Source organism: Mytilus trossulus, chromosome 9, assembly GCF_036588685.1.
Source record: "Mytilus trossulus isolate FHL-02 chromosome 9, PNRI_Mtr1.1.1.hap1, whole genome shotgun sequence".
In the NCBI taxonomy this organism is placed as follows: Eukaryota; Metazoa; Mollusca; class Bivalvia; order Mytilida; family Mytilidae; genus Mytilus; species Mytilus trossulus.
In genome coordinates this window covers 20,059,160-20,085,396 of record NC_086381.1, presented here as the reverse complement: position 1 = coordinate 20,085,396, position 26,237 = coordinate 20,059,160, and the positions used below count along the sequence as shown (strand labels likewise).

The window sequence follows — 26,237 nt, the reverse complement described above, 5'->3', positions numbered from 1 at the left end:
TACATATTTTATTTGAATTTTATTATGACATAATCATGATAATGACGATATTGCATACATTGTACACGTAAGTATAAATAGAATTATTTGCATAAATAAAACATATCAACATATGTACAGATGATAGTGTAACAGGCACACTATTGTCAATTATTATTTTCCAAAGCCAAACGAAAGCCAATATCGGATTGGGATGAGAACATGGTCAATTAAATGAACAACACCATTTGTAGCTGGAATATCAGCTTTTATAACGCGCCCATATGAGTTTACTGACACTGCTTTTCCTGTAAAATAAAATATATATATAACGTATATGAAAGATAGCTGTAAGGTCTAAAGTATCTTGTTTTGCAATCTATTCTGTTCTGTTCTCGTTTGAATATTTAGTAGCTACTAAGAATAAACTTCAGTTAGAAAACTACTAATTAATACTAAATACTAAGTCCCGATGTACATGAAGATCTCTTAAAGCAGTAAATGTATATAGATGTATAGTATAAAAATTGACAGATTCTAGTTATCTCTTAGCGCAGTAATGTAAAAAGATGTATAATATATAAATTTACAGATTCTAGTTATCTCTGAACGCAGTGAATGTAAAAAGATGTACAATATATAAAATTAGTTGTTTTCTATCATACTAGTTAATTTGTCCATTACACCCATTTTTCTTTTATAAAAGACTTCAACAGCTCAAAGAATGTCATTTATTTAAATGTAAGCATATTGTCGGTTAGAGACTCATATTATACCAATAGAAATATAAGGTAAATGACCGAGTCAGCCTTGTCTCGCCATTTTACTAGTTTAAATATCTGGAAAAGGAATTCCATAACCTGTCAATATTTTAGCTTAGTTTGTTTCTTAAGGGGGCTCGCAGGTATAAATCATTTTTTTTAAGATATAGGATTTCGCTATATTTTTCTATAAATGAACTTTATGACATACAGGAGCCTGTAATTCAGTGGTTATCATTTGTTTATGTGTTACGTATTTGTTTTTCGTTCATTTTTTTTTACATAAATAAGGCCGTTAGTTTTCTCTCTTGGATTGTTTTACATTGTCTTATCGAAGCCTTTTATAGCTGACTTTTTGTGGTATGGGCTTTGCTCATTGTTGAAGGCCGTACGATGACCTATAATTGTTAATGTTTGTGTCATTTTGATCCTTTGTGGATAGTTGTCTCATTGGCAATCATACCACATCTTCTTTTTTATATATTAAGGCGGCTCCTGGGTACAAAAATTTAGCAAAAAAAATAAACCTACATTTTTTTCATTACAAGTTTTATTAATTACACTATTAATTATTACGTTATGATATGGTACAAAAATCAACCCCAAAAAAATGATTTGGTTTGGCCCCAGATGACTTTCAAAATGTTTATATCATTGAAAAGGCTCCAAATGATCTCCCTTTGGTGCAAACATGCCCTTTTTTGGCATTGAATTTGAAATATCATTTTTGACTCATCGGTGACCTATATTTTTATTATTGTTTTCAAATAAGCTGTACATAAACTAAATAATTGTACAATTTAAGGGATTTCTGTAATTAAGTTATTTTTTTATTTTAATATTACATCTATTTCTCTATTAGTGTAACAGAAAAAAAGGACATTTATAAAAATGTATGCTTCTTCCAGAGGCAGATTGTGCGCTTAAATGAAGGGCGACTCCATCTTTTTATTTCATTTTCTTTTAAGCTTATGATAAAAGAGGGACAAAAGATACCAAAAGGGACAGCTATACTCATAAATCTAAAACAAACTGACAACGCCATGGCTAAAAATGAAAAAAAAGACAAACAGACAAACAATAGTACACATGACACAACATAGAAAACTAAAGAATAAACAACACGAACACCACCAAAAACTAGGGGTGATCTCAGGTGCTCCGGAAGATTAAGCAGATCCTGCTCCACATGTGGCACCCGTCGTGCTGCTTATGTAATAACAAATCCGATAAGTAGTCTTATTCGTTAGGTCACATAAAGGTCATTTATAAAAAATATAGCGAAATCCTATATAAGAAAAAAAAATTGATTTATACCTAGGAGCCCCCTTAATACAAAAATGAAATAAAACAATGCGGTCATTGTTCATTTAAGCTCACAATATGGCTCCGAAAGAAGCATACATTTTTGTTAAAGTATTTTTTCCCCTGTTTAACTAATAGAAGAAATAGAGGTAATATCGAAATAAAAAAAAGAATATTTATCAACTACAGAAATTGCTTAAATCTAACAATTATTTAATAAAGCTCACCTGACACACTTAGACGAATGACGTCCTTCTGTGAATCTAACGTTCTGATGTATTCTCTGTTATATAAACCAGGAGAATATGCTGTATGTGGTACTAAATGATATTCTAAAACCTCTGTAATAAAAATTCTAAGTATTTAACTATTGCAGTTGCTTGTTATGGTAACATCATGTTTGCCTTTATTGTTTACTGATTGAAAACAAACAAACGATACCCTTCCCCCAAAAAAACTCAAGCCTAAAATTTATTAACAAACAAACAGAAGTAAAAAAATAGAAACAATCAGAATCGAAGGAGCCAGTACTTTATATCAGTAGGTTTATATCAGTTTGTTCATTAAATCTGTTAATCCTCTCGAAGCATCATAGATCATCCCGATTTCTGGTGTTGTTTGATGCGGACAAGTCTAGTTTTCTAAGCAGTGTTTGTGTAATTATATTGGATTTTGTTGATATTTGCCATGACGTTATCCATAAGTGCAGAGTTTTCAAAAACTTATGGAATGGACTCATTTGTTGTGAACAAATGCAAGTTTGTTAATCTAGCGTAAATTGGTAAAACTATGGCACGATATGTATTCATATACATATAAAACGTAAAGCCTTTTTAATTTGTATCTAAAAAGTAAATGAATTTACAATTTTTTATTCAAATCACCAAGTTACATTGCTCTATGTATGTCTAAGATTAAGTTCTAATTTTAATTTTTGTCTCCAAAATAAAATAAGGAAAATATTGTGTTGATAATAATAAGGATACTATTATTTCTATTATGAATTTTGTTGAATTAATTGTAATGTCTGTTTAGGGCACGCATCATTGTAAATATAATGGAATTTGATTAGACTGTCAACAAAGTGAGAGATTTAGCGCTATATAACCAGGTTTAATCTACCATTTTCTAAATTTGAATATTTACCTTTAAGAAGACCTGTATCACTATTTAATCTACTTAGAACATTTGCAGGTAATCTTGAAAATGCAGCATTAGTTGGTGCAAATACTGTTAAAGGATCACCTGTGTGTAGAATAAAGCTGCCATTGACAATGCAAAGTGATCATTATGAGCAATTTAAAATATGTGTATGTGTCTTTGCATTACGTGCTTGAAAAAAAGTGAAATCACAAAAATACTGAACTCAGAGGAAAATCAATTTGGAAAGTCCATAATGAAAGTTATGATATAAATGCATTTCAAGCTAATATGTAGAACAAAAATGTAAAACAACAACCAAAGTACCAAGGAATGTTTGCTTTCTTTCTTTATGTTTCTTTGGTTGTTTTTTCATAATTTGGTGGTATTTGCTTTATGTATAGTTTAACTGGGATACCATACATGCACATAAAATCTATCATGTTGTGCGGCTTTGGTCGATTCTTGTGACGCGCAATTTATGCTTCGTTTGTGGTTTTCTTGTATGCTGTTGTTAGTTCATTGGAGGTATCCGTTGTTAGTCTGCACTTTACATTTTGTTATGTACTTTTGTATTTTTTATTTATGTATTTCTCTATGCTGATTGTTCTTTCTTATGTCTGAATTGTCAAGTAGTGTTTTACTTTTAGTGTTGTGTTTGATACGGCCAAATTTGTAGATTTGGTTAGCCATAAAATTAGGTTTAACAAATAATGTTTTTTAAATTGTCCTGAACCAAGACAAGTTTATGGCAGTTGTTATCAAACAATCTGTTCCTATGCTTGTTGAAGTTTTCTTCCGTTGCAGTTCAGTGTTTTTGTTGTTCCGTCGTTTTCCTTGATTTTAGTTTGTAACCTGTTTTTGCCTCTCTCTTTTTATGACTTTTGAACAACAAGATACTACTGCTGCTGTGTTTATTTATTATATATAAGATTAATCTAAATTGTAAAAAGGACAGCATTATACTAAATACAAAATACTAACGTTGAATAATCCCTGTAATATTTGCCTTCTGCACTAACGACAATAATGTCCCTAAATCTTTGTTCCCTGAAACGAGGTCGACAATTTCTCCGGTAGGTGGTATCAACACTTTGTCAATAACATGGACGATTCCATTCGAAGCATTCAGGTCAAACTTTGAAATTTTGGCACCCTCAACTGTAACTGCCTATATGTAAATGAAATAAGAAAAGTTTCACATAGAACCTTATTAAAGTTATACGATGCAGTGAAAATGTATTTGTATAAGGGAAAAAGTCTATAAAATCAAGTAGCTAATTACTCATAACACGGATATAGATTCGGCTTACATTGTCTTTCAAATAGTAAGCTACAGATAACAAATCACTGCGTAGAAAAATATCAAGGTTTTATTTCAAAAAAGAGATCATCTTAGTACACAACGCACTCACAATCTGCAAATTTTTGAAACATAGATGATGACCTTATGAACGGATTGCACTTACTTTATTATGCGGGTAAATATTAAATCTGATTTTCAGTCCAGCAACTGATTCTACTGTTAGCTCATTCTTCGCATCTGTGCTCCTTATAACTCCATTTGTCAAGTGATACAATAATATTGTGGTAAGAACAGTTTTATCGGAAAGAAGTTCTTGTTCTGTACCAATGGCGTCAAATGCAGCATTTGTGGGTGCAAAAATTGTGAATGTTCCTGAATGAAAATATAAAGTTGAAAAGAGTTTTTTTACAAATAATTAAGTAGCATTTTGTTTGCGTAATGCAAACAGTAAAAGTTCACAATGTCATCTAGACAACTTGTATATTTTTAAACTACTTTAAGTACATTAGCAAAAATATTAATTTCTGTAGTAAAAGCATTACAACGAACGGTCAAAAAATCACGATAGAAGAACGGGCAACAATAATCAATCAAAACACATTTTTTTATTTAAATAAAGCCGTTGGTTTGCTCGTTTGAGTTGTTTTTCATTGTCATTTCGGGGGTTTTATATCTGACTATGCGGTATGGACTTTGCTCATTGTTGAAGGTCGTATGGTGACCTTGAATTCTTGATGTCTGTGTTATTTGGGTTTTTTGTGGAGAGTTGTCTAATCGGCAATCACACCACATTTTCTTTTTATACATAGTTGAAAGAATGAAAACAAGAAATTAAAACACAAGCAACAACCTGATACCATGAAATGGAAAAAAAAACAATAGTAAAAATATTAAAGTAACGACGGACAAGATATCAGTAAAAAAAAATACTGAACTCTGAGTAAAATTCAAAACAAATAGTTTCTAATCAAATGACAAAATCAAAAGCTGGAACACATCAAACGAATGAATAACAACTGTCATATTCTTGACTTGGTACAGGCATTTTCTCTTATAGTATAGTCGATTAGACTTAATAACACACGATACAGATGGGTGCGGTCCTAACCTTGACAAAAGTTAACTTAGAGTTAACTTGTTGACTGCTTTCTAAGTTAACTTGAGAATTTTTAAGCAGTCAAGCAAGTTAACTTCGTCGTTGATGGACCAGACCTACGGTCTGCTTTTTTAGGACTGCTGCAGACCTATCGACAAGTCTGCTCCAGACCAGACCTGTGGACAAGTCTGCTTTTGACCAGTCCTGAGGACAGGTCTGCCCCAGACCAGACCTGTGGACAAGTCTGCTTTTGACCAGTCCTGAGGACAGGTCTGCCTCAGACCAGACCTGTGGACAGGTCTGCTCCTAACCAGACCTGAGGACATGTCTGCTTTTGACCAGACCTGTGGACAAGTCTGCTATTGACCAGACCTGAGGACAGGTCTGCTTATGACAGATTATCGTTATAAGAGTTTTCATATCAGACTTGAGATTTCATTAAAATATGTTAACAACATTCGCATTGTTTTTCCGCAGATATCATTTATATTATTTACTCGCTAGACTCTACTAGATATTATACAAATGCTCTCTTTTATTTGATATACATGTATTCTTATATAAATAAAAAATGGCTATACGATCACACAGAGTTTTTTTATTAGAAGGCGGATAGATAGGTTATCCAACGCATCGGAACAATATTCTTATATCACGGGATATCGGCAACATTGTCTACGTTACTTCGCTCCCCGTTGTTTACCTGTCCCTTCCTAAATTTTACTTTATGCATTAATTTATACTTGCATGGATATTTCATTGATATTCAATTTGTTTGCATTGGATTTACTATTCTATTTCCCGCAGAATATTCTAACAGAAAGTGTACAGTGTCCGTAAGCATACGATGTGGTAAAACTATCAACAATCTCGTCAAATTCGTCAGATTTATCGCGGCGTGACTTTTTACCCCAATATACCCCAACATACCCCAATATACCCCAATACACCTAAAATAAGAGTTTCAACATAATATTATCGAATAATAATATCCTTTAAGGCAATTCTATGTTATTTTAACACCATTAATACTTTATTTTATAAAAATATTTAATTTTAAATCACTTTTTTCATTGAAACTTGTTCCGTTCTTGTCAGCCGCTTACGATCACAAAATGACTTTTTACCCCAATATACCCAAATATACTCGAATAAACAGTTTTAATACAATTTCGATAAAAAGGAATGATATAAAATGCAGAAATATTAAAAATTAACTCAGCTGTTTACATTTTTGTGCATTTATAGGCATTAAAAACCGTTCTTTATTCAGGTATTGACGAAGGTTTCACTAAAAACCAGAACGAACGAACCTAAAAATATAACGGTAATTTTCTGCAATTTCTTTTTTCCCCCCTTAACATGTGGAGATGTAAAATACATATTTGTGTTTGACTTTTCTTTAGAGTTAGATATGATGTATATTTTTAAAATTAAACTCGAAAATTTTTCTCAAATTTTGAAAAAAAATCTCAAATATTTTTTCTCAATCAAGAAAGAGCTCCCAATCTGTCAAATCCAATTCTCAAATTTTTGTTTTAAGTAATAATACTTATATGTTTAACGTGAGAAAAAAAATCAAAATTGAAAAAATATTTCAAAACATAATTAAAAAATTTCATTAATGGATGTATGAAAAACATTTCAAATTTAATTAAGAAAATACAATTGTTATTGAATAAAACTTAAATTTGGAGGAGTGAAAAAGAAATAGCAATTTAAAAATTGCCCTGTATATTTTAAGGTCCGTTCTGGTCTTTAGTATTACCATTATCAGTGATCGAGTTTTACTGGAGTTTTAAAAGCTTCTAAATACACACAAATGTGAATAGAGTTGTTTTTTGAAATAAACATGGGTAAAATATCATTCCACAACATTTATATTGTACTGAAACGTTTTATTGGAAGATATTGGGGTATATTGGGGTAAAAAGTCATTTTGTGATCGTAAGCGGCTGACAAGAACGGAACAAGTTTCAATGAAAAAAGTGATTTAGAATTAAATATATTTATAAAATAAAGTATTATTGGTGTTAAAATAACAGAGAAATGCCTTAAATGATATTATTATTCAATAATATAATGTTGAAACTGTTTTTTGAGGTATATTGGGGTATGTTGGGGTATGTTGGGGTATATTGGGGTAAAAAGTCGCACCCGATTTATCGAGAGATTTGTCATTGCCGATATTTATATGGGACGTCCTAAAATTATACTCAATGCGCACTTTAATGAAATATTTGCCACTTGACGTTTAACTATAAACAAAATCAATCAACTGACATAATAGATTCCAAGAAGAGAACCTCGTAACTTTTTTTTTTATTAAATCATTGTAAATAGTACAAATGAATTCAGACATGTCAGTGTTGGTACTTTGATGATGTGGCATAATGGTTTTGTTTTACACGTACACTATCATGAACTCCTATATATGATGTGACTGTTATTAAGAATAAAGAGATGAAATTCTGACATTCTCAATTTATTCAGAATATTTTTTGCATTAATAGTTTTCCAATATTATTGATTACGTGTACATTTACGGTCCTACTAAAATGTGAACAGGAGCGCCAGGAGAAGACATTAAGGCGCTCGGTACAATGGTATGCGGGTATATAGATTTGCAAATAAAAGTGCACATATGATCAGTTTTGGTCAAATAGTTTTGTTTTCCAAGTCAGCATGAGGTATTAAAACTACTGAAATTTTGTTACGTATCAATATTTTGAATAAAAGGAGGACACGCTGGTATCCTAAATTTATGCGAACAAAATTTGTTGTTATTAAATTGCAATATTGCTGTCCATTGTCATGATTATATTATACATTGATTCCTGACATAAAAAATATGGCTGATTAATAATATGCGGGTACGTCATGGTGTATATAGATTTACAAATTAAAGTGCACATATGGTCACTTTTGGTAATGCGGTAAAATAATTTTGTTGTACAAGTCAGCATGAGGTATTAAAACTACTGAAATTTTGTTACGTATCAGTATTTTAAGTAAAAAGAGGACATGCTGGTATCCTTAATTTATGTGAACAAAAATTTGTTGTTATTATATATTGCAATATTGCTGTCCATTGTCATGATTGTATTTTACATTGATTCTGGCATAAAAAATATGGCTGATTTACTATGTGGGTATATAGATTTACAAATTAAAGTGCATATATGGTCAGTTTTGGTGGATGCGGTCAAATAATTTTGTTGTACAAGTCAACTGGAGGCATCAAAACTACTGAAATTTTGTTACGTATCAGTATTTTAAGTAAAAAGAGGACATGCTGGCACCCTTAATTTAGGCGAACAAAACTTTGTTGTTATTATATTGCAATATTGCTGTCCATTGTCATGATTGTATTATACATTGAATCCTGACATTAAAAATAAGGCTGATTTACTATGCTGGTATATAGATTTACAATTTAAAGTTCACATATGGTCAGTTTTGGTAATGTGGTCAAATAATTTTGTTGTACAAGTCAGCTGGAGGTATCAAAACTACTGAAATTTTGTTACGTATCAATATTTTGAATAAAATGAGGACATGCTGGTATCCTAAATTTATGCGAACCAAATTTTTTGTTATTATATTGCAATTTTGCTGTCCATTGTCATGATTGCATTATACATTGAATCCTGACATAAAAAATATGGCTGATTAACTATGCGGGTATATAGATTTACAAATTAAAGTGTACATATGGTCAGTTTTGGTAGATGCGGTCAAATAATTTTGTTTTACAAGTCAACTGGAGGTATCAAAACTACTGAAATTTTGTTACGTATCAGTATTTTAAGTAAAAAGAGGACATGCTGGTACCCTTAATTTAGGCGAACAAAAATTTGTTGTTATTATATTGCAATATTGCTGTCCATTGTCATGATTGTATTATACATTGAATCCTGACATAAAAAATATGGCTGATTTACTATGTGGGTATATAGATTTACAAATTAAAGTGCATATATGGTCAGTTTTGGTGGATGCGGTCAAAAATTTTTGTTGTACAAGTCAACTGGAGGCATCAAAACTACTGAAATTTTGTTACGTATCAGTATTTTAAGTAAAAAGAGGACATGCTGGTACCCTTAATTTAGGCGAACAAAAATTTGTTGTTATTATATTGCAATATTGCTGTCCATTGTCATGATTGTATTATACATTGAATCCTGACATAAAAAATATGGCTGATTTGCTATGTGGGTATATAGATTTACAAATAAAGTGCATATATGGTCAGTTTTGGTGGATGCGGTCAAAAAATTTTGTTGTACAAGTCAACTGGAGGCATCAAAACTACTGAAATTTTGTTACGTATCAGTATTTTAAGTAAAAAGAGGACATGCTGGCACCCTTAATTTAGGCGAAAAAAAATTTGTTGTTATTATATTGCAATATTGCTGTCCATTGTCATGATTGTATTATACATTGAATCCTGACATTAAAAATAAGGCTGATTTACTATGCTGGTATATAGATTTACAATTTAAAGTTCATATATGGTCAGTTTTGGTAATGCGGTCAAATAATTTTGTTGTACAAGTCAGCTGGAGGTATCAAAACTACTGAAATTTTGTTACGTATCAATATTTTGAATAAAATGAGGACATGCTGGTATCCTAAATTTATGCGAACCAAAATTTTTTGTTATTATATTGCAATTTTGCTGTCCATTGTCATAATTGTATTATACATTGAATCCTGACATAAAAAATATGGCTGTTTTACTATGCGGGTATATAGATTTACAAATTAAAGTGCATATATGGTCAGTTTTGGTTGATGCAGTCAAATAATTTTGTTGTACAAGTCAACTGGAGGCATCAAAACTACTGAAATTTTGTTACGTATCAGTATTTTGAGTAAAAAGAGGACATGCTGGCACCCTTAATTTAGGCGAACAAAAATTTGTAGTCATTATTGAAATGAATTAAACTATTGCTGATTGTGGCTGCATAGTTCAAGGATGTATAACTAACAAGGACGTATACACCTAACATCAAATATACTTCTTTTAAAAAATATACGTAATATGATTGAATTTGATCTCGGAATATATATATATTCAGTGCCTGTTATCATTGTAACCGAGATCGTTTTTATAATAGATAGATTGTCAGATCACAGATAAATTTGTGTTACGTTCTGTGCGTACTTATTTTCAATTATTTGTGTTTAATCCTGTTCATAAAACGGAAGTATTAATATTCAAATTACTTTATTTTCGATGTTTATACTACGAAACAAAGACATTAATTTTTTTTTTAAATCAACGAAGAGCGGTCCTGGTTACAAGTTAACTTAGTGTTGAGCAGACCAGTCAAAAGTTAACTTGGGAACAGGTCTGGTTTTGATCGGATTTGTTCAAGCAGAAGTTAACTTTGTGGCAGGACCGGTTTCCAAGTTAACTTATGTTAACTTTATGACAGGACTGGTTCCGAGGTTAACTTATGTTAACTTTATGACAGGTCTGGTTCGAAGTTAACTTATATCAATAGCGAACCTGTTTCCAAGTTAACTTTTTGGCAGACATAAAAACAGTCCTAGGACCAAGTCCGCTTTTCAAGTTAACTAGATTTTGGTCCTAGGACTGGTCAGAGCAGTCCTATATTCGGTCACAGGTTAACTTTGACCAGTCCAAATGACTGGTTATCAAGTTAACTTGCTGTACAGGTTAGGAGTGCACCCATCTGTAGTTAACAAATTGAAAACTGAATTTAAATCAAAACAAAGCAATCAAACTGAAGGTAAACTTATTTTCTCATCATTAATTCTATATATCGGCACATCTGTTTGTCAATAGACTAAAGGACATATCGATTTTCCCTAAACGAGTATGCAGTGCATTAAAAACAAACTAACAAACAAAAAAAATCATAGAAAAGTTCAAAAAAGCGGTGTAGTCCAAAAAACCTTCAAACCGAACGCTCGACTTTATCATTCAACGGAACTAAAATCTTGTTAGGAGAAAATGTAAATTGAAATTAGCTTAATAGCTAGCTAATCTCTAGTATCAGATTCTTAATCCTGTCCGTATCGGAAATAAAAAACAGACATACTAAACATGAACATTTTTATTCAAAATTCATGGCGTTCTATTAAATAGTTATGTCATCACAAAAGGCCAAGTCAGACATTGTTTGTTGAAATGTATTAGTTTTTGACTACACGTATTTTGAATTAGATTTGTAGCATGTCGAAGAACTATCTGACATATGTTAATTTTGTTTATGTGCTAATGCCGTACTTCAAAAAAAACTTCCTTGGGAACGAGGTACTACTAAAAATAGATGATAATAATATAATGTCAACTCTAATTAATATTCATAATATTTGACGAACATTATAGTTGTAGAACTATTGGTTGTTGTAATGCAAATGTCATCTGACTTATTTTATTTTATACGATGCTTTCTAAAAATCTTCCAACACTTCTTCTGTTTCAACTCTAACAAACATATTAACACATGTGTTATGCACTAGCTATAAATATATATATACTATATTGATATTTTTTTTACCTCCTAATATTGTATCAGCTAATCCACAGGCTGTCGCATATTTAATCAGTCTAGACTCGCCATTAGCTTGGAGAACCTCAATCAAATTACCACCTAAAACACAATGGACAGCAAGAAAGATACAACAATACCTAAACATGTTAAGACCTCTTAATCAAATCTGCAGAATTGAAATGAAATTCATGATAATTTTGTTTTATTTATAGCAATGTTGGTTAAATGATAACGTTGGAATTCCCTGCTAATTTTAAAATGATAAGATGTTGACCATACTATTGCGACATAATTTCATTGTCAAATTCTACCTTTGATAACTAAATCTACATAATTCAACGGTGACCAGGTTTGTATCTAAAATTTCACATGTTAACATATAGAACATATTTTCATACTAATTATCGCCAGTACATATGTGTATCCATTTATAGATAACAATTTAAGATGTGTGCCTACAATTAAAGTACCAGTAAAAGTACATAGGAAATATATCTCTAGCTTTTCTGAAAAAGATGATATTATTTAACACAAATTTTTTTTTTTATTTAATTATTATTATTAGTGCATTAAAATGTTTATATAAGACGTTGTAGGGACTGTTTGAAATTAAGCTAGACGTTCTTTTGCAAACGGAATTATAATAAAATTGTCAAATCAAATTATGTATTCAATTCTAAAAGGTGTAGTGTTAAGGACTTAATGTGACATTAATACCTACAACCATTATGAAAGCGATATTTATATTGAATATATAAACTCATGCCTGCATCCTTAAATTCGAATTTGCATACATGATATTTGACTTATTTTCAAGGATAAGTGATCATTTGTTAAACAGAATGGTTCATCTGTTTCACCTTTTTTTGTTTAAAGCACGATACGATTTTTCAGGCAACAATTTATTTAATTTTTGAGGCTGCACTCCATGCAAAATTGACACAGAACATTGAAAGGTAGTATTGATAACAACGGTATACAGTAGACGTGTAGTGCACCTGTACTAGTTACTATAAATATATAAATATTGTTAAACCTCACAGTTAGTTCACGGAGATAAAGTTCTAACACTGACCTTTGATTACCTTATATAGATATAGCAAACATTCGTAGTTTGGCTATAAACAGGATGACAATCGTTATCATGAAAATAATGCTAATGTCATTGTTACATCAATCGCGTGTATAAGAGTCAAAAATAGTTCCAAACTGGGCTAAACACCCAACTTTCTTACTTCAAAATGTTATAGTGTCTGACTATAGTTTTTGTAGTGTCTGGTGTTGATATATGGTTGAGGTTCTTCATGCTGGCGAAGAGAGATAGATTATAAAATATTTCACTGCTGCTGGTTTTTCAGATGACAATTTGCTAAGACAAGATAAGACATTTAAAAATATACTATCAGAATTACAAATACAACATCACCTTAAACTAACAATGCCATCATTAACCGGGAATTTTGCTAAAAGAATTCTTCTCCAAAAATTTTGTAAATCATTTAAAATGTCAACCTGTTGTGACAGTCATTACCAGTTTCTACAACTAACATGTTTAGTCTTTTGTGTGCAGGATCTAATGCATCCTCAGTAATACTTTCGCAAGCGTCCACCAAAACATTCTAAACGTTCAAAAACAAGATAAAACATAGCAATTTAACACAGAATTTGATGTTTTTTTATCAACATTTCTTTAGTATCAATGAAATTACTAATAATGATGTAAGGCATGTAACAACGAATCAATAAAGGTTGCGCAAAGAAAATATTAAAATATCGTTTCATCACGTCCTTTAGTAAGTGTTCTACAACTAATGTTTCCGAGCTTTTAACAAGTTCCCATACTACCATAAAAAAAACTTATCATAAATTATTGTAATAAAATATATGAAATAGTGGACTAAATTATTTTTGAGTTTTGGGTGTAACAAGTTCTTTGATTGTTTGACTTGAATTACGAGCTTTTGATAGTACTTTGATTCTGTTGATCGTTTTGACTTTTCAATTATTTACACTACACTTCCACATAATCATATCAAACATAAAATTTCCTTTTTAATTCAATGATCGTTTTGGACATCTGAATGCAAATTGATTTTCTGCAACTCATTTGAAGCCTTTTTGTCTAATGAGAAAGGTTAATATGCTAAATATAGTTTCTGGAGATGTAATCGTGTCATGAGATGCGCCCCTTTAATAGCAGATTTGTGTTTGTACTGTTATGAATGACAGTTTATGACCAAACTCAGTAATGACCCGTCTAAATTGAAATCAATTGATAAATGCAACAAAAGACCTACCGTTATTTTGGTGATCTTTTGTCATTAAATAATCACTCACAAATTTTCTAAATAAACTGGCGAAATTTACCCAAAGGAACTTACTTTTCATCAAATCTAATTAAAAACGGTAATACCTGTTCTTTCCTAGATTTCGATATATCGGATTTACAGGGAAACTCCACACTAAAATTTACGACGTCCCCTATTGCTAAGTTTCCCTTTTTCGGATGGGGATGTTCTTTTGGCACCATCTTACAGTGTTTATATTTCACAACTCGTTCGCTATGACGTGTTTTTTGTGACATTTTCGATTTAAAAGAACGTAATCAATGCATTACTGGTAAATCATTAATTCTGTATGTGTGTGTCGTATTCAAGTCGTGAGCCTGTAATTAAGTGTTTATCGTTTATTGATGTGTTACATACTGCTTTTCGTTTACTGATTTTGTAGATACATTTCGCCGTCAGTGTACTTGTTTGAAATGTTTTACATTTGTCATTTCGGGGCCTGTTATAGCTGACTATGCGGTGTTGACTTTGCTCTTTGTTGAAGACCGTATGGTGACCTAGAGTTTTAAATTTCTGTGTCATTTGGTTTTTTGTGGAGACTGGTCTCATTTGCAATCATATCACATCTTCCTTTTTTTATTAGATTATTCAATTCTAAAGATATGTATGCATTTAGCCCAAATACCCAAAATATATATACTTATGTTGCTTATATATCCCAACTTGTTCGATTCGCTCGATTATGTACATAGTAACAACGTATTTGATTTAAACGAAAGAAGTCTCTGTATTACTAGTTCTGAAAAATTATTGCACCAGGATTTTCGAAATCACCAACTATTCAAAACTTTTTCTGAATGTTATCATCGGTACAAGGACACCGCTCGAAAATATGATTAACATGCAGACATCTTATTCGTTCCAGTATACTGAAGTATTACTTCTAATCTTTTATGGTAATCTTTTGTTCAAAGCACAAAAATGTGGGCATTTATATCAAAAGCTCAACTAACCTTTAAACAGACTTATTCAGAAGGATATAGTTCCGATATTGTTATCAGGTTATTAATGATTGCATTTTTTTGTTAAATTTAGTAAATCTCTATATTCAGAGATGTCTTTATAATGAAATTGAAATTTGAAATTTACCAGTTGCAAAAACAGGTCATTTATTTTCAACAACATCTAGATACATCGAATGCAACCCTATAATACCAATACGTTGTTCTGTTTGATTCTTCTTAACCTTCTCAAAGGCAATTGAGCCAATAATTCAACACGTTGTCCTTTTGTGGATTTGACCATTATTCAATGAACGATTATATAGTGGAAGATAAACAAAATTGGTATCAAACTTGAATCGTTTGAAAGCGCAATTCGCACACGAAATTCACATACATATTAAATAAACACGTCGTATATATAAATACGAGATGAACTCATATCAATGAAAATCATTCGTAAAAAGAGAGCAGGATAGTTATTTCGACATCATGAACATATCCGCTATCACCTGAGAAACTGATATTCCATAACAGTTAGCCAACTCGTGTAGGCGATCGTAAAATTTACGAGGAGATGATTTCAATATCTCTATTTGTATTGTTGGTTTCATATGTTTTTTTGTGAGCAGCAATCATATATCAAGTAAAGCATGATATGAAATACAAAATATATATCAAATTTTAAGCTACAGAAGGTTTGGTCTTTTATAAAAATAAAGTTTAAATTAAAACTTATTTCAACACCTTATGGATTTTAACTTATTGTGTTAGTTAACCATCCAGGAAATATTATTAAACAATTTATTTGATGTTAATTTTTCTTCTTTCGTTGATATACTTGAAGATTATGAACAACCTACTCCTGATTAGGGAAAAAAATTGCCATACTTTACCGACCGATTAAATTTAAGGAGGTGTAACTGTAAATAATGCCATAGTGGTAGAGGTGAACATTACAGAAATTAACAGTGTAGTTCATTTTATAAATCATTTTCTAATCCCATTAAGATAGTTGCTTTAATTGGATTTGGAAAATTCTGTGTACAGATTACAACTTTGACCACTATAAACTTAGATTGTACACAGATAACTGAATAATACTTGAATTCTGAAAAACTAAATAAAACTTGTTTGAAATAAAAAAGGGAAAAAAAGAAAAGAAAATTGGGCTGAACAAGATGATAAGAAGGGGAATCAGCATTTCATGTTCAAACAATGACACTTGTCAATCGTAGTCTTTATAGGACAGGACAATTTTGATGACAAGTCATTTTCAGGAATTTTGTAGAAGGGGAAACAAGGATTTGATTGCAACTACCACTAGAAGAAAATGTAAGTGATAATTTGCAAAAAAGAAATATCAAAAAGTAATATAACAAAACTACCGAACACGGAGGAAATTCAAAACGGAGAGTCCTAATGAATTTGCAAAACCAAAAGCTCACAAACATCAAGCTAATGGCTAAAAACTGTAATATTTCTTTTGTGATACAGACATGTTCTGATGTAAAAAACAGTGGATTATACCAGATGTTATAGCTAATTAAACCTCTTACTTGTATGATAGTTGCATTAAATTCCATTATACTGACAACAGTATGTGAACATAAACAAACACATTTTATTATTATTTTTGTTTGGCTTTTAACTAGCTTTAAGTAACTGCGAATATCCTCTAAATCGTACTTTCGTTTTAATTTAACCTGTTGATACAATTTGTTAAGTATTTTTAGTTATTTAATGTTTTTGGAGTGTTATAACCTTTTCACTATTTTTAATTTATACCACCTTTCACCTTTGAGAAGTGTTAAGTATGACTATAAATTTTCGCTTCCGTCCTGGTACTTTGACTAATAAAATTAAACTGATTTCTGTACTCCATATACCTGACAACAAAATTACTTAAATATACCTGTGTACGTTTTTTTTTCTCGTGGCAATTTGTCCCAGGTTATTATTTTCTCTCTGATATTTATCTTTACATTTACCACATTCCCCCTTTTTCCTTATTAATTTTTTATTAACGTTTTGTCATAGATCAAATTTTTTTCGTTCAGTGTTTGTTCACTTGATTTAGTTAATATGTCTTTTGATTCAGCTATACCATTTGAATAAATATTTTATAGTTTGTCTTTCTATGTTGTGAGGTTACACTACTGTTTCATGTTGGGTGAAGGCTGGCGCCTATTGAAACGTTTGAACACGCTGCATTTGTTTGCACCTGTTAGGAACCTGATGTTCCGTGATTGCCGATTGTTGATGAGGTTTATATTTGTTTCTCGTTTCTTGTTTTTTAAATATATATTAGACCGTTGGTTTTCCTGTTTGAATGGTTTATTACTAGTCATTTTTAGGGCCTTTTTCATAGCTTGCTTTCGCGTTGAAGGCCGTACTTTGACCTATAATGGTTTTCTTTTATAAGTTTTGACTTGGATGGAGAGTGTGATGGCACTCAGAACATATCTTCTTATATCTATACATATAAAAGGTAAACACGTCAACAATAGGGGTATAGCAGTCAACAGTTTGTTATAATCTTATTCACTATAAAAAAAACATGACAAGAAGAAAGTAGACTAAAAATAACATATAGTTCGGAAGATAAGAATTAATTGTACCATAGCATTATAACACAATTTACTAGATTTGTAATTGCGAGCAATAACGGATGACACCCTCGTTTCCCCATTGTCAGGGTAACGGTAGCATTTTTGAAGATTCAAAAGTTTAATAGCACAAGCAAATTGTCATTTTTGTAAAGTTTCATTAAATTTGGAGCATTTTGAAATTTTTGAAATTTTTGCTGTTTCCATGTTAACGGTGACCAATTCCGAATTCGAAAGACAGATGCCAGATTGGCCAATGCCATATAATATATCCATAAAGTCTCATTCGGTGTGATCCAAGATTGTTAAAGAATATGCAGCTTTCATGTATTTTCCAATAGGGTCAATGCTAATGTTTTGTCCTGTTTCCATGACAATGATTGTTATTTTGGGATTTCTAAAAAGTAGTTGCACAAGTTACATTTCGAAAAAGTTTTATCCAGTTATGTCTTATGATGAACGATTGCGTATTTTGAAAAAAATAGCGGTTTCCATGGTAGGCGTTGTCATCTTGTCCATTCCAATGTCAGGGGACAACTTCACATGCTGATCAACATTATAGCATAGTTCAATCAACTTTTGTCCATTTAAATCCCAGAACTGCCCCGGACAAAAATAGTGAAAAAAAATAATAATAATAAAAAAAAAAAAAAAAGAAACGTAGGATAATAATAGTCATACCAACTCCGTTGAGGATATAATAATTAGTTCCTAAGTTTAGATGACATATTGTTGGAACTCAATCCGGAACGTTTGGATTGATAATTGAAAGAACATCAGCATGTGAAATTGTATTATCTGGCTTCTTTGATCTTCTTGTTTTGACAAGAGTATGATGGAACTACGATTCAAATAAAAATATGAATATGTCTGCAAGCGTAGGCACACAGTTTGTTTCCATTGGTTTACCAATTTATTGTAAAAGACTACCACAACGTTCAAGAAATGTGTTGCCAATAGGAAACTCCAATATACTGATCATTTGTTCAGTAAAGCAAATACGGAGGGCGTTTATAATATGACAATAAACCCCTGTTAACTAGTTAGAGATACAGGTTTTACCAATTAGAAAAATGAAAGTTTTCTTGAAGTATAGAATATGAAAATTATGCACTTCAATCATGGAAGGAAGAGAGTGTCCATTTGTTAGTGTCTTGAAATATTATTGGATAGTATGGATGACAACTTCAAGATATTATATTAGAACTAATAGACACCTTGATGCGCGGTTTGCGAGCGATATCGATCCTTTAAACCTGTTTGATCTGATCTGTTTACCTTTAGGTTTTGTACTCCTCGGATTGTTTTCAAAAACTGCATTGAATGTACTTGATTATAAAACACATGTTTTGAGCATACAATCGGTCTTATTCGTTTTAATTGCCTTATATGATAGCAACTTATATTATTATCATATTTGCTTCACTACTAGTTTTGTTGTTGATATTGTATCCTCAAACATATAGCATTATAAGAAAGATTACATTTAGCTTTTTCGTAAACATTATTCATAGTTTAAATTGAAATGCTAAAAGAGTAACTCCATCGGCTGTGTCATCAACAGAGCCAAAAGCAGAAGATTGTTAAACATAATTGTTCAATCTTACATCTAGAACTTGACAATGAATGTCGGTTCAAAACAAATTTTACGACAAACGAGATGTTTTCAGCTTCCCAATTGTAAACTTTTCATTTCAATGTGACAACATTCCATCAGTTCCAGCATACGGAGTATATATATCTCCAAATAGATACGATATTCCCGCGCTTGTATTTCCAATCGTAATTTCCGTGATAGAGGGCTGTTGTTCACAAGGCAGCTATAACACCAAGAGTTACAAATGGTGAAGTTGAAAGCATCCCTTTGTAAATTTTTAACGCCATCACGAGATGATTGACCATTATTGTATAACCGTTTCATAGATGATATCGGATGTATTTCATACGCCGTACTTACTATTATACTTTTTACCTGGTTTGTAATAACATGAGCAACACGACTAGTACCACATGTTGAGCAGGATCTGCCTCCCCTTCCAGAGCACCGGAGATCACCCCAAGTTTTGAAGGGGTTCGTGTTTCTGAGTCTTTAATTTTCTATGTTGTTTTTTGTGTAATTAAACTCATCATAAATACCAGGACTAAATTTTATATATACCCCAGACGCGCGCTTCGTCTACAAAAGACTCATCAGTGACGCTCGAATCCAAACAAGTTAAAAAAAATATAAAGTACGAAGTTGAAGACCATTGAGATCGCAAATTCCTAAAAGTGTTGACAAATACAGTTGAAGTAATCTATGCCTGAGGTAGAAAAGCCTTAGTATTTCAAACAAAATCAAAATGTTCTAAACAGTTAATTTATAAATATAATAATTAAATGATAAATCATGTCAGCACAAACAGTGCTGACGACTGGGCTTGTGATACCTTCGGGGAAATAAATCTCTACCAGCAGTGGCATCGACCCAGTGGTTGTAGATAAACTCATCATAGATACAATGACTAAATTGTATATATACGCCAGACGCGCGTGTCATCTACAAAAGAATCATCAGTGACGCTCGAATCCGAAAAAGTTTTTAAAAAAAAGGCAAAATAAAGTACGAAGTTGAAGAGCATTGAGATCCGAACTTCCTTAAAGTGTCGCCAAATACAGCTTAAGTAATCTATGCCTGAGGTAGAAAAGCCTTAGTATTTAAAAAAAAATCAAAATTTTCTAAACAGTTAATTTATAAATATAACAATTAAATGATAATTCATGTCAGCACAAACAGTGCTGACTACTGGGCTTGTGATACCCTCGGGAAAATAAATCTCCACCAGCAGTGGCATTGACCCAGTGGTAAATAAACTCATCATAAATACCAGGACTAAATTTTATATATACGCCAGACGCGCGTTTCGTCTACAAAAGACTCATAGTTATCAAAAGTAACAGGATTATAATTTTATACGCCAGACGCGCGTTTCGTCTACATAAGACTCATCAGTGACGCTCAGATCAAAACAGTTTGAAAGCCAAACAAATACAAAGTTGAAGAGCATTGAGGACCCAAAATTCCAAACAGTTGTGCCAAATACGGCTAAGGTTATCTACTCCATCAGTGACGCTCGAATCAAGAAAAGTTATTATTATTAGTCTGTTGTTTTTTTTCATTTTCAGCCAGAGCGTTGTCAGTTTATTTTCGATTTATGAGTTTTACTGTTCCTCTGGTATTTTCCGCCCCTCTTTTATAGAGTGCGATAATTTTAATCCTGCAAATGCAAACATCTACAAAGACTAAATAGAATTCACATTGAATGTCATTAAAATTTTAATTATAACATAATGACAATATAGCATAATAGAATATGTAAGTGTTAATAAAATGTATTTATATCAATTACAAATGTTCAGATTATATTGTTCTCAGCATACTGTTGTAAGTTGTAATCAAAATTATTTTCCAAAGCCATATGCAATTCGTCTTGGATAAAGTACATGATCAATCACATGCACAACACCATTTGTAGCTGTAATATCAGATTTCAGCACGTGTGCATGCGAGTTTATTGACAATCCTTTATCTGTAAAACGAAATGTATATTACGTATATAATCATAAAAGATAAGTGTTATAACTGGAAAGTTTAATACGAAAGTTTTATCTCGGCTCTCATGTTTAAATTAACTTTTGTTGCAATATGTTCCGGTCCTGTTTCTCATTTAAATATTTAGAAGGTACTAGGCATGAACGTGAGTTAACAAACAACTAGTTTATTAAAAGGCTTATGCATACAAGTCCTACCTAGAAATTTGTTTAAGAATTGAAAGTGCTAGCATATAGTATAGATTGAATCATTGATATATAATATAAAAATTTACAGAATTTAGTTTTTTTTAAATCTAAGAAACTTCCGGAACCCCTGAGACCAATTTCAAAGTCTTAAACTAACGCATATTAGTCTTTTAATTCTTTCTATAAGCGATATTCACAAAATGTGGTGACCATTTTACCAACAAGAATACTTCTCAATTCAAAGCTTCTGTTTTAGAACATCAGATATATGAAGCCTGATTATGAAATCCTTTTCTTAATTCTTTTTATTTATTTTCTTTATTTTGTATCTTCACAGGAGATATGGGCTCTTGTCATTTTTTTCTATCGCCTGGTCAATAAGGCAAAAGGGATAAAAGGCATTGCCATTCTTTACATTAAATATGGGCTCATATCCACTGGTTAAATAACCATTCAAATTACACAATTAGTCGACATATTTCACTACAGTATAATATATATTTATGTTTAACCCAGATTCCATGATACTAAATATATCCCACCTGAAACACTAAGCTTAAGGAGTTCACTCTTTAAATCCAACGTTCTGATCTGTTCTCTGTTAAATAAGCCAGGTGAATATTCTGTGTGTGGTACCAAATGAAATTCTAAAAGCTCTATAATACAAAATGTAAGGATTCAATAATTGCTACTGATGGAAGATAACATCAGATATGCCTTCATCTTTTGCAACATATAAAAAAAAAAAATAAAAAAAAAAAAAAAAAAATTAGAAAAATAAAAGAATAGAGGACAAATGATAGGAATAAATAAAAAGAGCCACTACTAAAAGGTTCATATTGACTTATATACTAACCCTCCCGAAGAATTAGGGTTGATCTCGTTTTCGATGGGGTTAATACAGGGATCAGGCATAATTCTTTTATGCAGTATTGTTTGGAACAAATTGCTTTTTCGTCGGGGTTTTGCCAAGTCGTTTTTTTTGTACATGTATCTCTTCGACTTTCGAATGTCCTTTTTAAATTTTGATTCAAATATCTGCATCAACATCTACAGTAGAAAGAAAACGTGTTTGCAGATACGTATATGTAAAGCCAAAAACTATTGTGACTTTTGTAATGGACTCGTTTAGTGTGAAAAAAATGCTAGTACCTTTATCAAGCTGAAATTGGTAACATTTTGGTAGGCAAGGTATATGAATAAATATATATATATTCTTTTTAATTTGTGACGAATTGAGTTAACAATTCTACTTTTAACAACACAAAGTTATATAAGCTTAATGTATGTTTGAAATAAAGTTTCAATTTAAAATCATGTCAACAATAACATATAAGAATACATAGAGTTGTTATTACCAATGTTATTTCAACTGATCGGGCGGAGCTTATGATTTAATTTGCATAAGGACAGTCTATTTAAAGATGTATGTGATAAGGATGATTGCCGTTATAATTATTATTGAGTTCTAATCACCTACTAGTGTCACCAAACACATATACAAAAGAACTGAGTGTATGATATGGGACGATTAACTCGACACTTCATTAATGAGGTTATCCCAAAACTTCTGTCTATATATGGACTGGTCTTAAATAGGCGAACTTCTTAAACCCCGCCCAGTCAAGTGAAAAAAAATTAGTAATAACAAACAAATACGATTAGTCTACATGTATTCATATTTACCTTTAAGTATAGTCAAATCATCATGTATTCGCGTTGAAATTCTTTGAGATAATTTGTCAAATGCAGCATTTGTTGGTGCAAATACTGTTAACGGATCACCTGTTTGTAAAGATGAAGATGTCATTGACAATGCATAGTGATAATTATGATAAACAAATCATTATGATGTATTGAAGAAAAACATTTTTACTGATTAAATTCCTTGCTTAAACAATATCATGTCAATCCAAGAAGTTTTGACATAGACAGCAAATAAAGTAGTGAGGAATAAATTATGTTTTATTTGTTTGTTTGTTGACGTACAAAATTATTTTAATAAATGTACAAATGTAAGAAAAATATAAATTGTACAATGAAAAACAGTATACTAAATACAAGATACTAACTTTGAAGAACTCCTGTAATATTTGCTCGTTTGCATAATGCCATAAATATGCTTAGATCGTTGTTCCCTGATACGAGATCGACAATTCCTCCGGTAGGTGGTACCATTACCTTGTCAATGACATGAACGATTCCATTCGTAGCATTCAGGTCAAATTTTGAAATTTTGGCACCCTCAATTAAAAATGCCTATTTAAAAGATGAAATAAAACAAGTTTAAGATTAATTATTTGAAAATTTATATAATGCAGTACAAAGGTATTTGGATACGAGAAAAAGTCAATAAAATCAATGAGGTAATTGCTCGTAATAAACATATAAACCCTGTCACATTTTATTGTAAATAGAAAACAATGATCACTCTGATATGAACATATAAAATTAAGGTCCCAAAAGCTAGAGAAGATACATTATGTATAGAAATAGATATAGGTTTCATCTCAAAATACAGATAAAATCATTACACATTGCAATCACAGTCTGCATAAAATTTAAAACATAAACAATAACCTTATAACAGATTACACTAACTTTGTTATAATAAATATTAAATCTGACTTTAAGTCCTGCAACCGATTCTACTTTTAGCTCATTCTGCGCATCTGACCTCCTTATAACTCCATTTGTAAGGTGATACAGCAATATAGTGGTAAGAACAGTTTTATCAGAAAGAAGTTCTTTTTCAGTTCCGAGTGCATCAAATGCTGCATCTGTGGGTGCAAAGATTGTGTATGTTCCTAAATGAAATTAACAAACTGCAGTATTGTTTCTTGACAAATAATTAAGATAAACTTCATATCGTGATATACAAACAGTTAAAGTTTACAATATCAACTATTCACTTGTACAAAGTTTTAGCAAGAACATGAATTTCTTAAGATAAGAAAAAGGATTTACAACGAATGGCCCAAACAAAAAATAGAAAGACTAGTAAAAATATCTAAGTAACGACGGGCAAAAAGGGAATCAATCAAAACTAAAGTCGATAAGACAAAATACACATCATTCGTTCTATTGTGAACTCTATTATTCAATTGGACCTATTGTTTTCATAAATCTATAGTTTGTAATACAATTCATCAAAAACGAACTAACAAAAATACCGAATTCAAACGAAAATTCAAAAAGTGGTGTATGCCGCAAATCTTACAAATCAGAACATTAGAATATATCATTCAACGGAACTAAAAAACTCTCATATTCCTAACATTGTACATACATTTGCAACAAATATTGGTAATTCAAACAAGTAGCTAAATATTTTGTATAACATTTTTATTCATTTCAGTATCAAAATTCAGACAAGGGAAAACAAAACAAAAAATATTCAAAAGTCATGGCGTTAAATTAAACTGACATCACAAAAAGCTCAGCCCTACATTGTTTGTTGACATATTTTTTTTACTATTTTGAATTAGATTTTAAGCGCGTGGAAAAACAATCTGTCTTATTTCATATTTGTTTTTGTGCTCATGCAGTACTTCTTAATACGATACTATATTTCGGTCGAAGTTTTACCAAACAATACAATTTTGAAATATAATGCTATTCATAATATTCTACGAACCTTTTAGAAGTAGAATCTATCAATTGTTGTAAAGATAATTTCATATGACTGATTTTTAGCTTTATATTGTCCTTCGTAAAAATCTTTCAACTTTCAACTCTCGCTCGCAACACATATTATAAACAAGTCGATTGCTATATTTATTTTACCTCCTAATATGGTATCAGCTAATCCACATGCTGTCGCATATTGGATCAGTCTTGAATTGTTATTAGCTTGGAGCACCTCAACCAAATTACCACCTAAAACACAGTGGACAGCAAGAAAGATGCAACAATACCTAAACATGTTAAGACCATATAAACAAAATTGCAGAATTTAAACCAAATTCATGAATTTTTTTGTTTAATTTATAGTTGGGTTGGCTCATTGACTACGTAGGAATTCCATGGTCATTTGTAATGATAAGGTATTGACCACAGTAAGTCAAACGTGAGACATTATTGAGACATAACTCCATTATCAAGTTTTACATAATTCATAGGTGCCTCGGTTTGAATCGAAAGTTTTACGCAACTTCTTGGTCATAACAATTTTAGAGTGAAAGATATATCCATGTATGTCATACCAATTTTCGCTAATACATATGAATATCAATAAATCTTAATTAAAACGTGAACCTTCTAGTAATTGGATATTAGAAAATATCTCATTATTTGTTGAGAATTTTTTTCGACATGAAAGTCGTTTCTTTTTATTTTATTTTAGGAAACTAAAATGTTCATATATGATGTAGGTGGGACGGTTTGACACTCAACGGAATGCTTTTTTTCCAAACGGGATAATAATGAAAATATCAAATCAT

At 31.2% G+C, this 26,237-nt stretch overlaps 1 protein-coding gene across 1 annotated transcript; it reads right to left on the bottom strand.

Annotated features, from left to right (window-relative positions):
- LOC134684367 (transforming growth factor-beta-induced protein ig-h3-like) lies at window positions 1–25,805 on the bottom strand. Its single transcript, XM_063543654.1, has 11 exons — window positions 25,582–25,805; window positions 24,397–24,602; window positions 23,868–24,054; window positions 23,482–23,580; window positions 22,338–22,451; window positions 12,124–12,279; window positions 4,655–4,863; window positions 4,170–4,356; window positions 3,192–3,290; window positions 2,273–2,386; window positions 1–287 (listed from the first exon to the last, which is right to left on the bottom strand). The coding sequence occupies exons 1-11, from the start codon at window positions 25,718–25,720 to the stop codon at window positions 154–156; spliced, it is 1,644 nt and encodes a 547-aa protein (XP_063399724.1). The 5' UTR covers window positions 25,721–25,805; the 3' UTR covers window positions 1–153.
- Window positions 25,806–26,237: the final 432 nt, after the last annotated feature.

Coding starts and splice junctions, on each gene's coding strand:
- LOC134684367 (XM_063543654.1), bottom strand. CDS start 25,720: ATGTTTAGGTATTGTTGCATCTTTCTTGCTGTCCACTGTGTTTTAGGT. Junction 22,452..23,481: donor TGATTTGACTATACTTAAAG/GTAAATATGAAT, acceptor TTTGTATTATAG/AGCTTTTAGAATTTCATTTG. Junction 3,291..4,169: donor TATTACAGGGATTATTCAAC/GTTAGTATTTTG, acceptor TTCTACACACAG/GTGATCCTTTAACAGTATTT.